This window comes from Musa acuminata, chromosome BXJ1-7 (genome assembly GCF_036884655.1).
Source record: "Musa acuminata AAA Group cultivar baxijiao chromosome BXJ1-7, Cavendish_Baxijiao_AAA, whole genome shotgun sequence".
Lineage (NCBI taxonomy): Eukaryota > Viridiplantae > Streptophyta > Magnoliopsida > Zingiberales > Musaceae > Musa > Musa acuminata.
In genome coordinates, this window is record NC_088333.1 from 36,927,418 (window position 1) to 36,941,688 (window position 14,271).

General features: G+C 34.7%; 1 protein-coding gene across 2 annotated transcripts; it reads left to right on the top strand.

The window, feature by feature from the left end:
- Positions 1-9,292: 9,292 nt before the first annotated feature.
- LOC135680011 (alpha-humulene synthase-like) lies at positions 9,293-12,491 on the top strand. 2 transcript variants are annotated; one of them, XM_065193993.1, is made up of 7 exons: positions 9,293-9,492; positions 9,635-9,879; positions 10,142-10,514; positions 10,696-10,914; positions 11,112-11,247; positions 11,448-11,696; positions 12,176-12,491. In XM_065193993.1, exons 1-7 carry the CDS (start codon positions 9,401-9,403, stop codon positions 12,467-12,469), a joined length of 1,608 nt encoding a protein of 535 aa, XP_065050065.1. In that variant the 5' UTR covers positions 9,293-9,400; the 3' UTR covers positions 12,470-12,491. The 2 variants fall into 2 exon arrangements, with proteins under 2 accessions (XP_065050065.1, XP_065050064.1); XM_065193992.1 differs by having other exon boundaries at positions 9,359-9,492; positions 9,621-9,879.
- The last annotated feature ends 1,780 nt before the right edge of the window (positions 12,492-14,271 follow it).

Sequence of the window (14,271 nt, forward strand, 5' to 3'; positions counted from 1 at the left end):
CTCTTGTATTGCCATTATTTTAGGATCCCAAATTTTTAGAAGGGATCTTAATATCTTATTAACAAGTTCAAAATTTGAAAAACATTTGCCAAGAGCTTTTAAACTACTGACGACATTCATAAAATGGGTGTACATGTCAATAATAGTTTCGCTTGGCTTCATTCGAAATAATTCAAAAGAATGCATCAAAAGATTTATCTTAAAATCTTTTACTCTACTAGTGCCTTCATGTGTGATTTCGAGTATATTCCAAATATCAAAAGTCATTTCGCAAATAGAAACTCGATTGAATTCAGTTTTATCCAAAGCACAAAATATAGCGTTCATAGCTCTAGAATTTAAAGAAAAAGTTTTCTTCTTCAAATCATTATATTCGTTCATTAGAGTAGAAGACTTTTGAAAACTAAATTCGACTATATTCTATAAATCGAGATTCAATGAAAGCAAGAAAACTCTCATCCGAGATTTCTAATATTTGTAGTCCATCTTATTGAACATGGGAGGACAAACGATAGAAAAGCCCTCTTGAAAGCCGAAAAGAGTCATTTCTCTTGGGTATTAAATCAAACGAGAAATAACATGGCTCGGATACCAACTGTTAGGATCGAATCGGCACTAGGGGGGTGAATTAGTATATCGAACAAAATTACATCATTTCAAAATTCTTTCGTCCAATTAAAACCAATTTCAAAAATATGTTAACTTAAAACACATTTGTAAGAGTGTGCAGCTAGAGTAATGAGGAAACATGATAGTTTGAAATAAATGTAAATAGCAAAGTAAAAATACAAACCATATTTTATAGTGGTTCGATCGTCATGACCTACATCCACTCCTGATTCCTCTTCCGTCGAGGCCATCGGCATTCACTAATGATCTTCTTTCAATGGATAAATATCAACTACCCTTTTACACCTCTCTTCTCCTTTTCATAGGTTTAGGAGATGATATTTTATAACCCTATTTTATAAGGTATCCCTCGTACACCTCCCTTAGAACTCTCTCTAAGATTTAGGAGGGAACTCAACTTTCTAATAAGATTTACAACTTTAGAATCATAGAGTTTTGCTCAATTTTCTTATTAATATATACAATAATAGCTGAGGTATTTATAGACCCTAAATAACTTCAAAACTTGGAGCCAAAATTCAAATCCCTGAGATTTCGGGGTACAGATGGTACCACCGCCTACAGCCTGACACTGAAAGATACCATCGCCTAGGAGACTGTATCTAGGCGGTGCCACTGGCCAGACTAGTGGTACCACTACCTGACATAGTCTTAGAGACTGTGTTACTATGATTTCGCTTGTTGGGTCACTGTTTAGACCTTTTTACTTGGCCCAACATAGCCTAAACTTGGGCCCAATTAACCCCTAATTGAGTTGGCCCAATTCCAACCTAATTATGTGCTAACTATGAATTTTAAGGCATACACTAAGCAAATCAAGTCCGGTTAGTCTAGGTTTCTTCCAGTGAACTTCTAGCGAACTTCCGATAATTTCTCGACAATGTTCCAACGGACTCCCGGTAAGCTCCTGTACTTCACGATAATCTTCTTGGTGAGTTCTGACAAGCTTCTTTGGCAAGCTCCTGGACTTCTTAGTCAATTTCGGTAGAACTTCCGATGAATGTCCGAACTTCTAACGAACTCTTGATCTCCCAACGAAATCTCATTCTTAATTCCGGGACTTCATTTTGATTTATGTCTTAATCGCTATCATAGTTAATCCTGCACACTTAAAACCTACTTCGATCTAGACAATTATTACAAAGTTTGAATCAAATATTATCCGATATGTCATTGGTTTATCGATACTTCATTTGATTCTTCAGCGCATCACCCTCTCTTGTAGCTTATTGTCTAATTGACTAGTTAACCTCCGTAACTCCAATTTCCTTGATGTAATTTTTGCTCTTCTTGGCCCAATGCCTGATCCCATGGCCTGACGCCTTCTATCGATATGTCGATCAATCTTTCAGCGCAACATCTAATCTTCTGACATATTTTACTCCAGCCTAATATGATTATTCCTATTTTAATTATATCTTTCTGATCAAAGCTTCCTATGTCACTCAAAATGTAAATCAAATCATAAACGCTGTCAATTGGTTTATCATCAAAATATAAGATTCAAGATAAACTATTATGATTTAAATGAGTAAATTAAAGAACTCATTTATTGAGGCATAGATCAATATCATCATACTTTGGGAGAAGATAGGAATATTGAGCATGCAATATGAAATCAGTGTAAATATTTTTTATTATTTATAGAAGATTACATAAGGATAATGTTTGTATATTGTCTAAAAGAAAAAGTTCGAAGTCGACTGATATTTCTTTTTGGCAAAAAAATATCAATAGAAGAGAGAAGTTGATTGTACTACAATTAAAGCATACGATGCTGTAATAGTGGAAGGATATTAAAAAAGACCTAAATATGATTATGCTAACATGGTCAGATTCCTAGATGGGATTATCTTTAACATTTCTATCCTTTGTATGAGGCTGAAGGTTGTCAAGTTCAGCTTTATCCCTAACAACTTTTAACACTTTTTCCTTCCATCTTGCATTTTTTTAGGAGAACTCACGAATTACTCTTCCTTTTGGAACGCTGATGCAACAGTCTTGCCCAGCAGCTGTAACTCTCTTTCTTACGTGCTAGTGCGTTTCCTTTTAGTAGTAGGTCCAAATATAAGTATGTCCAAATATAACATGCGTCTCATGTGTTATTTAAGAAAAATACATTAATATATTCCCTCTTCTATTTATATAAATTAAGAAAAATAATTTTCCTCAATAGAATAGAGGATTTTTCTCAACAGAATAGAAAGATTTCCTCATAATCTTCTATATAGTGCTCCTGATAAGGATACCAATCTTAGATCGATGTAAAGAATGGTTTATAAATGAAAAACTTTGTGAGTAGGACAAGAGTAGATCGTTGCTACTATTACGATTGCTGTTGCTGTGAGGGCACAAGCGTTCCTTTCGTTATCCGTAAGTCCGCCCTTCGTTCTCCTTAAGTCCACCAACTTTTGGCAGATGGCTGCAGCGACCTTTTTTCACGTCGCTGGTCTCAACGACGTTGGTCGCTGGCCAAAGGCAAGAGCGAAACTTGACTTTTCTCAAAGTTTTATTGAAGAAATGAAAATACTTCAATACATTAACATGTTTCCTCTTCTATTTATATAAATTAGGAAAAAAGATATAGTTAAAAAAATCTTATCTTATAACCTCCCGTATTTAAGTTGTGGAGCTGATCGTCCACCATTGAGAATGAGTTAAGCACAGCCACATGTTTGCCGGAAGGCATGAAACATCTGCCGATCGATTGAAATAGATGTGGTACGAGACGTCGCATCATATACATGTGGTTCGGGACATTTCGTCAAGCGTTCATTAATATTTGGAGGTCCCATCATAGATATGTGATCTATCAAATGGAACTTCCTCCACACAATCTCATATGTGACCATGAGAGAGATAGATGTGAATTCCAACAATTTTCTTCTAATATATATTAAATAAAATCCAATTTTTTTTCCCTAACTATTTAAGTATAATTGGACAAATTTTCGAAAGAAATTGTTTTTTTAAACTTTTGTCAAAAAAATATTTTATTTCTAGAATTTTTTAATAATATATATTTTAATATCCGGAATACTCTTTAACTTGATAGCCACCTACCAACAGATGGATTAGAGCAGTTGACTATGCTGCAAGGAAAGCACACAATACTGTAATATCGGAAGGAATAACGATTCTTGAAGCCCTAAATTTTACAGAGCAGGAGGGCTTGAGCAAGATTTGGATATGCTCTGATTCTGCTGTCTTGACTGATGCTACCCTTCGTACGAGGCTGAAGGTTGTCGAGTTCAGCTTCATCCCCCACGCAACTTAACACTTCTGGTCACAATCATCTTTTTGTGTTTTTGGGAAGGCTGATGCGACAGCCTTGTCGAGCAGCTGTAACTCTCTTTCTTGAGTGCTAATTCATTCTTTTTTTCCCAAAAAAACAAAAAACAAAAACAAAACTGCAGCTGTAGCTCACATATAAGTCCAAATGTACATCTCATTTGAGGCTGCAGCTACGGGTGACTCCCAGTATTGAAGTCATCCACCACCGAGAAGAGATGAGCACATCCACGTGTTCGCCGAAGGGCGTCGAACACGAAAACAGACTCACAAAGTATTTATTTGAATACTTGTATTTATTTGATGGAAACACGTATTTATTTGAATTTGAGTCAAGTAAAATCCAACATGTTTTGGGTACAATCTTTCTATATTAAGTAAAATCCAAATCTGATCTTCAAGTTGAATTCCAACATGTTTTATTTAATTTAAATATGTTAAATATAATTTAAGCTTATCTAAACTTGAGTCTAAGATTTAAGTCAGGAAAATGATCCCTAAATATTTAGAAGTAAGATTGTATATCCAGATCTCACATTGGTAAGATTTTTTTTTAATTTAAATCTAACTAAATTGTTATTTGAATATTCAAATTAGATTTGAGTGCATATTTTTCTTTATTAAAATTCAATTGATCCTATTGCTAAATCACAAGCATGATAGATTTATTTCTTTATAGGAAGTTAAATCATTATTAATAGACCAATATAAGCAATACAACCACAAACTCCCTCAATCAAGTCTCCTCCTATCACAACCACAAACTCCCAATGGGGCTACTATCATCAAGAGAGTGGTTGAAATGTTATTCATGGACCACCACGAGGAATACGACCTAAGACTCCCCGACGAAAGAACTTGACCCTATAGATTATAACCTTTTTTCAATAGAAGGAACACAACCGCAAACTCCCTCAACTAGGTCTCCTCCCACATATCCATCATAGTTTCATTGAGACTGATGGGGCTACTATCATCAAGAGAGTGGTTGAAATATTATTCATGGACCACTACGAGGAATACGACCTTAGACTCCCGATGAAAGAACTTGGCCCTATAGATTGCAGCCTTTTATTATTATAGGAAATTTGATAGTAAATAAGATTTCGATAAAATCTTGCTACTTTATTAAGGAAAATCCCCCCTCCTAACCGGTATAAATAGGAAGAATATATCAATAAAAAATATCACTTTTATCTTCTATCTTGTATCATGGTATTAGAGTAAGAAATCAAAATATCAAAGTTATCATTGATGACTTAGCTTTGATAGGTCATTCCCTATATGAAGAAAAAGTCATAATCCATACCCTTAATGGCCTTGGAGTTGAGTACAAGGAATTGGTAGCCACAATTCGAGTACGCAACTCACCAATGTTATTCGAAGAATTCTATAACAAGTTGACTGACTATGAAATATATTTGAAACACGAGGACAAGTTGCCTGAACCAACCATCATAGCTCAAGTCAGTCAAAAGTCCAAGTGGAAGAGCAACTAATACAACAAGAACATTAACAAAGGTTTGGCGAAAATATCTCTTGACCCTATGAGTCTAAAATAAACCCCCCTTTATTAGCATCATCAACATTCCTATCAAGGTGGCAACTCCAATAAGCATCAACCCTAGTGTCCTGGACTCACAAGTCAACAAAGAGTCATTTGCCAACTGTATGATAAAGCTGGATACTCCGTAAAAATCTATCGGTTTCGACCCAGAGTCCTTGCTCCATCACAGTGACCTTAGGTGAATCTCATGACTACTCTGACTACTAGTCAACTCAATTGTATTATGGACTTTGGTGCATCTTATTATATTATCTTTGATCTTCAGAACTTGTCTATCCATAATAATTATAGCGACAATGAAGATATCATCGTCGTTGATGGTAAAAGACTTCCTATTACTCATACTAGTTTTATAACGCTTAATTTCGATACCGCAACTTTTACACTTGATAATGTTCTATGTGCACCTCATATTAAACGAAACCTCATTTTTGTTTTTGAATTCTGCAAACATAACAATACTTCAATTGAATTTTTTTTAACTCTTTTTTTGTCAAGGATTTGAGCACAGGGGCATTCTTGGTCCAAGGCGAGAATAAAGGCAACATTTACAAATTATCATCAACTCCATAAATAACTCAGCCCACTGTTCGCTCTTCGATTGTAGCTCCAATCGATGTGTGGTATCGTCGTCTTGGTCATCCCTCATTCTTTATTTGGTAGAAATTATTTTCTCATTACTCTCTTCCTATTTTTAAATCAAGTAGCTTTATAACTTATTGTGATGCATATTTTAGTAATAAAAGTCATAGATAATCCTTTGACATATTCTACATATCCTATTCTAAATCGTTTAAAATTATTTATACCGATGTTTGGGGCCTGCTCCAATCATTTCTTTTGACAAATTCAGATTTTATGCCATTTTTATAGATTATTTCACTAAGTATACATGGTTATATCCTCTTCATCGTAAATATGAAGTTTCTACAATCTTTACCAACTTTAGAAAGTTGATTGAGAACTATTTTTAGTCTACAATCAAAATAGTTTACTCTAATGGTGATGGTGAATTTCAAGCCCTAACATCTTATCTCTCTACTTGTAGTATATAACATCTCAAGTTACCCCCACATACTCCTTAACTAATTGGCTCTACCGAATACAAACATCGACATATAGTTGAAATTGGTCTCACACTTCTACATCAGGCCTCCATGCCTTCTGGACAACAACCTTTCAAACTATAATATACCTTATTAATTGTATGCTTATGCTAGTCATACAATATCAATCTTCATTTGAAATACTATTTCATAAATCTCCAAGCGTTCAGAAACTTAAAGTATTTGGTTGTCTATATTATCTATGGTTACATCCCTATACCTCCCATAAGATAACATCAAGATTTAAGCCTTACATTTTCATCGGATATTCTTTTGAATATAATGCTTTCTGATGCTATAACTTCCAAACTAAAAAAGTCTTTATATCATGCCAAGTTATTTTTGTGGATTCTATCTTTTCTTTCCAAAACTATGAGTCTCCTACCATGCAAACTATTTCAACAAACATTCATCATTGGAGTATACCTCTATCCTATTAGACGAGCCTCCCATGACACCATCTAGTTCCTCTCCTCAAGATCCACACTCTACTACTACTCTAGTTCAACAATAGCTCATTCCCTCAATTACTACTTCACTCCCTTCTTCTCAAGTTTCTCCCATTCATGAGCCAATATATTTAGAATCACAACCATTGTCTTTACCTTCTTCAAGACCCAGTGACACTGATGTACCTTAGCCTGATCCTGCCCATGTCAATGACTCTCCACCGCTTATACCAACAATACAACCTCACAATCCCATATCCTCTAGCCATCCAATGATAACACACTCCAAGAGTGGTATTTTCAAACCACATTAAATCATTGACCTACATGCTATCACAAAATCTTCACCTAAGACCATTGAACTCACCATATTCACTCAAGCCCAAAAATCTTAACACTGGCATAAAGTCATGTGCGAATAATATGATGCCCTCCTCCATAACTCAAAATGGAACCTTGTATTCTTTCATCACAAATAAAACATCATCGGGTGTAAGTGAGTTTTTCAAATTAAGCGGAACCCAGATGGATCAATTGCCAGATATAAAGCATGTCTAGTTGCCAAAGGGTTTCATTAACGACCTGGTATTGATTTCACTAAGATATTCAGTCATATTGTTAAACTTATAACAATTCGACCTATCCTAAGTTTGGCCACCACTAGAGGCGGACAATTACAAAAACTAGATGTTAATAATACCTTTTTATAGGGGACTCTAATTGAAAACGTATTTATGCAACAACCTCATGGTTTCATCTATCCTCAATATCCAATGCATGTTTGTAAACTACAAAAGGCTATTTATGGACTTCGTTAGTCTTCAAGAGCCTAATACACTAAACTTGGCTCGTTTTTTACTCTAATTGGCTTTATCAACTCTAAGTCTGATATCTCATTATTTCTATGACAACAACATATAGGCATAATGTATCTTTTGGTGTATTTTGATTATATTATTGTCACGAGCAATAATCCTATGGAGATCTAGACATTCATCAAGTAATTGACAGATCGATTTTTCCTTAAAGATCTAGGAACCTTGAGCTACTATTTAGGAGTGAAAGCAACATATACATCTTTAGGTCTCTTCTTGTCATAAAGAAAATATATTCAAGATTTATTATTAAAGATAAACATGCAAGACACAAAAGAGGTTACAACTCCCCTCTCTACTAGTGAATCACTCAAATTATGTGATGGAAGTTTTGCTATGGAACTCACTCAATACCGACAAGTAGTTGGCTCCTTATAGTACTTAGCTCTCACCCACCCAGACATCTTTTTTACGGTCAATAAATTATTATAATTTATGTAGTAGCCATCTGAGAAAATACAGGACTTGGTAATAACAAGTGAATTAAGGTGGGACAAAAGGCAAGGAACACTTGAATCTGGCCTGGCATTAGCGCCACCACCACGTCGGGTTGAAAGGATTTCATTGATTTCATTACTATGCATTGGTCTGCAGTCAAATGAATCATGTGATATCTTAAAGGAACCCTCAATCATGGTCTCTTTCTCCGCAAACACTCTCCACTTCTCTATGCTTTTGTTAACACCGATTAGGCAAGAAACTTTGATGATAGAACATTCACGTCGGGGTATATTATTTTCTTTAGAGCTAGTCCAATCAGTTAGAGTTCTAAGATGCAAAAGACAATTGCATTGAAGTTGAATACCATGTCATCGCTACTGCTGCTGCAAAACTCAATTGGGTTACAAATCTGCTCAAGAAACTCAATATTAACTCCACTTTTACTTCTACAATATATTGTGATAATGTCATAGCTACCTACCTGTGTACCAATCCAGTGTTCCACTCTCTCATTAAACATATTGTCATCGACTTTCACTTCATGTGAGATCAAGTTCTCCGACATCAACTACGTATTTCTCATGTACATATGACTGATTAACTAGCATACTCACTCACGAAATCTATCGCCCATAAATTATTTTCATTCCATCGATCCAAGATCGGCATCCTTGACAGGAGTACCATCTTGCAAGTTCATGATAGAAGATAAAATTTTCCCAACTGCATGAGAAAATCTCGCTACTTTATTGAGAAAAATTCTTCCTCCTAATCTGTATAAATAGGAAGAACCTATCAATAAAAAATATCACCTCTATCTTCTGTCTTGGATCAAATGATAACGATTGATGGATGACAAAGAGGAGCATAACCTATACAAAGTGGATAGTTGTGGCTAAGAGTTGTTTTTTCTACCACAACTACCGAATGTATTTCCTTATAAATTCCAACACTAGGCAACAAGCTATCGCGACCTCCCAGGTTTTGGTTCCACAAAAAAAAAAATGGAGACTATGGGTTTGCAGTCACTTGCTCCAGGTGATGAGGTTGTGGATCGTAAGTCTGCAGGCTATCATCCGAGCGTGTGGGGAGACTACTTCATCCTACACGGCCAGTCGTCCCCTCAAACACAGGCATGTAACGCCATCACATCTTTAAACATATGCGTATGCCTGAAATGCTCGAGTTCTCAGCAAGAAGGGACGATTCCGAGTTCAAAATATGTGCATTCATTACTTATTTTTATTCATGGATGATGCAGAAGTGTGATGCAAGGATGAAAGAGAGAGCTGAAGAGCTGAGGGGGCAAGTAAAGAGCATGTTCGATGATACTACTGATCTGCTGCAGACCATGGAGCTGATTGATTCAATCCAGCTTCTTGGATTGGATTATCACTTTCAGAAGGAAATAAGCGAAGCACTAAGTCGAATCCATGATGCTGATATTGACGACCACGGTCTTTACCACACTGCTCTCTGGTTTCGGCTGCTCAGACAACACGGACATTATGTGTCCCCAAGTAATCCGCTTAATTCCTTAAAATAAAGCAGTATTTGTATGTGTGATCCAAAACAATACGATATTTTTTATCATCTTTTATTTAATTCAATCATAGATTTTGACAGTACCAATAATATTTTTTTGGTAAAATAAACATAAAAACCACTCACAAAAGTCTTTATTTTGATTATCACATAATCATTTAAAACAGTAAATTAATTTTGATATTATGGCTTTATGTTTTTTTTTCTAAAAGCAAAAAATCTTTTGTATTTCTGTAGATGCCTTTAACAAGTTCAAAGATGAGGGAGGAAGTTTCATGTCTACGTTGGGCAGTGATGTGAAGGGACTACTAAGCTTGTACAACGCAGCCTATCTTGGGACTCATGGGGAGATCATTCTTGATGAAGCCATCTCTTTTACGAAGAATAACCTAGTGTCTGCATTAGCTGATCTTAAACCACCATTAACAACGCAAGTGTCTCTCGACCTCGAGACACCTCTCTGTAGAAGAATGAGAAGGCTCTTGGCAAGAGATTACATCTCCATCTACCAAGAGGACGCCACACGAGATGATGCCATCCTGGAGCTTGCAAAGTTGGACTTCAATTTGTTGCAATCTCTTCATCGCGAGGAACTTAAGAACATCACCAAGTAAGCTCCTCCTCAATTCTGAATTCCTTGGAGCTATATTTCTTCTGGATTTTCATAAAGAAAAAAGATACAATCAAGTTGCAAATGTAAACAAGTGCAGGCTAATTGCTGAGATTGGTTTCTCCTCCCATCAAATTTAAATTGATATGTAATACCATTTTGATTTGTGAACGACTTGAAGGTGGTGGAATGATTTAGCCCCCTCAAAAAATCTCAGTTTCGCTCGAGATCGATTGGTGGAATGTTACTTCTCGATTCTGGGAGTATACTTTGAACCCTACTATTCTCGTGCACGAGTGATAACGACCAAGGTGGCTGCCCTTACTTCAATTCTGGACGACATATATGATGTCTATAGCACATTGGAGGAGAGTCAACGACTTACTGAGGCAATTCAAAGGTTCACAAATCTCTTATGGATGGATATATTACATTTTACTATCATGGATCAACAAATGATAACAAAAAGTACCACTAATAATATCACATAATAAAATAAAATTTTGTATAATAGTTTTATTCATTGTGTATAGCAAAATAACAACATGTATGTTTATGTTCTATTTTTCTAAAGTGGTGAAACTAATACATATGCAGGTGGGATGCGAAGGTTGTTCATCAATTACCAGAGTACATGAAAGATTATTATCTAAAGCTGATGCACACCTTTGAAGAGTTTGAAGATTTATTGGCTTCCAGTGAGAAATATCGCATAACCTATCTAAAGAAAGCGGTGAGTGATGAGATTATAATGTTCATCTTACTTTCACTTTTATTAATTAGCATTACATGAGTAATAAACAAATACACTAATGGCCAATGCAAAGAATAAGCGTTTGAGATGCGACAATATTGAACTTAGATTGTCTGACTCGTAGATGCTACTCATGCATTACCAACATTAAGGAATGGTTTTGTTTTACTTGGGTACAGATGAAAGATTTATCTGAAGCTTATTTTGAGGAATCCAAATGGAGAGATCAACATTATGTACCAACTTTGGAAGAACATCTACATGTTTCCCTCATAAGTTCAGTATATCCTATGCTCGAATGTGCCTCTTTCGTTGGAATGGGAGAAATAGCAACTAAGGAGGCATTTCAATGGATTACTAGTTTCCCAAAAATTGTCCAAGCTTCTGCAATAATTGCTCGTATCATGAATGACATTACTTCACACGAGGTATGGTCATAATATAATCTTCTGTATTTTATATCATATAAACATTTTTCATAGTAAATTTTGCACTGATTTTTGTCATAGTAGAAATATGAGAACACAAAAAAAAAGAAAAAAAATAATATACATTCTCCAATTAGATGAGATGGACCATAATTGAGGTTTAATAGGTAATCTCCAAAGGTTGTCTTCAATATTCCTTGTATTTATCACCTCAAAAGCATTTCTTGTGTCACTCAATTGCATTATCAAAGTTTTGCTGAACTCCTTAAATGATTTTATATTAAGAAATCTAGTACAAATGAAAAAACTCAAGTTCGTAAGCTTCCAAATCTGTAGATTCCCAAATTCCTCTCATCTACACCTTGTTATCGATAATAGTCTCTTAATTTGTTTTAATATAATGATCATGTAAATCCTGAAAGGATCCCTCAGAATTCAGTTTGAAGAACTTTAATCCTCTTTTTTCATGAAATTTGCAGTTGGAACAAACTAGGGAACATGTTGCCTCCACAGTCCAATGCTACATGAAAGAGTACGGAACAAATATGCATGTGGCATGTAAGAAGCTCCGAGGTCTAGCTGACGATGCATGGAAGGATATAAACAAAGAGTGCCTCAATCCAGTTGCATTCCCCATTAATTTACTTGAAAGGATTGTTAATTTTTCACGAATAATAGAAAATATATATAAGTATATTGATGGATACACCAACTCCTCTACAAAGATGAAGGAATACATCTCCTCGTTACTTGTACAACCTATTCCAAGTTAATTGTATGACGATGCTTGCTTCTTTTATTGATCCTTTATTCTGAAATATATTTAAGCCTTTGTAAACTAAAGGCTGCAGGTAAAGTGAACGTTTACTGTAATAGCCCTGTGAAGCTCAAGCCAGTGTTATCTATGGAAAACAGAAATCCTTGCTTAACAGTAGTTCAAAGCAATTTGCAAGTTGCTGGTATACTGCTCACTCTTTTGAGTCCTTCAATTTGCAAGTTCAAACCATGTTTATCGTGAAGACAATAACGTTAAAGCCACTGTTAGCTCGAATAATGCTTTTCCATCATTGCTCTCCTTTCTTTTAAGCTATGCTATTTCAGAAACTCCTTGTATTAGGCTAATGAAGCAATAAATTTGTTTATTCTTTTTGGAAAACACAATTTGCAAGTTGCTGGTTAATTCTTGCGGCTTACCTAAATGATAATCACTCTGTGGAAGAACTTGTAGGCCTACTGCTTGCCAACTTTAGAAAGGCTCTTGAAGTTGTTACTCCAAAAAGAATGTAGGAAAGATGAGGTTGGGTTTTGTAGATGCCTACATCAGATCAATATGTATATATATATATATACATATATATATATATACATATATGTATATATATATATATATACATATATACATATATGTATATATATATATATACATATATATATATATATACATATACATATATATATATATATATATATACATATATATATACATATATATACATATATATATACATATATATATACATATGTATATATATATATGTATATACATATATATATACATATGTATATATATATATGTATATATATGTATATGTTTATGTATATGTATATATACATATACATATACATACATATACATATATATACATATGATTTATGTTTTTTTTCAAGAAGCAAAATTATATTAGCTAAACTATAAAATTACAAATGGAGCTGCGCAAATCAGAGCACAAAAAATAAACCAATTGAGAGGGTCACTCCTCTCTCTGAAAATATATAGCTTTTGTCCATTTAGCATGTGAAGCTAGCCACTTGGCAGTTTCATTTCATTCTTTATATACATGCGTCACAAGAATGATGCTTCCTAGGAGATTAAGTCAAAAAAAAAAAATTTCAATTAAATTTTAGGAGAACGAAGAGGAACCTTTTCTTAAGTCTATTGGCTGTGCTTGGATATTATTTTGCAAATAATGTTACAAAGGGTGAAGGGTCTATAATCTATGATCATGGTGGCATTGATATTTTTGGGAATGAGCAACATGTGGGTTTTAGGTAAAATGTATTAATCATTGTGAAAGCTACATAATACTTAATGAATCATAACTTTTAATTCATTCTAGTACCAATGGTAAAATATTTTACACAATGAATCCGTTCGGTCTAAGACTCTTGCCAAGGCCCATTTGGTTGAGAGCAATAATAATCTCATCCAATAAGAATGGTTTACGAAGACTGATATGATTAGTAGAGAAAATACTTGCAAGTTAAGACAAGTATGGCATTCGAGAGGAGAGACCTGATGATAGTAATCCAAAGGTTGGTGCACTAAGTAGCAAAAGAAAGAGAATCTATGTGTTTGACTTCATTCGAGTCATAGTTAATGATCAGGTGGATAGAGTTCATCCTCTCTTGAGGTTGAAAATTTTATGAAAAAAATTAGAGTTGAGTAACAGAGTTGTCTGTTAAGGATTATGCCCTTATTACATAGTAAAGTGAGTCCCTTCCTGAGAGGGAAAGAGAGGCATCCTTGGCTTCAACAGTAGTGATCTCTTCCGAATTGGATTTTATAAGGATTTCT

Excerpts from the sequence above, each read along its gene's own strand:
- LOC135680011 (XM_065193992.1), top strand. The coding sequence starts at position 9,364 with ATGGAGACTATGGGTTTGCAGTCACTTGCTCCAGGTGATGAGGTTGTG. Across the intron at positions 11,248-11,447 it reads TAACCTATCTAAAGAAAGCG|ATGAAAGATTTATCTGAAGC; the intron begins GTGAGTGATGAG and ends ACTTGGGTACAG. Across the intron at positions 11,697-12,175 it reads ATGACATTACTTCACACGAG|TTGGAACAAACTAGGGAACA; the intron begins GTATGGTCATAA and ends TGAAATTTGCAG.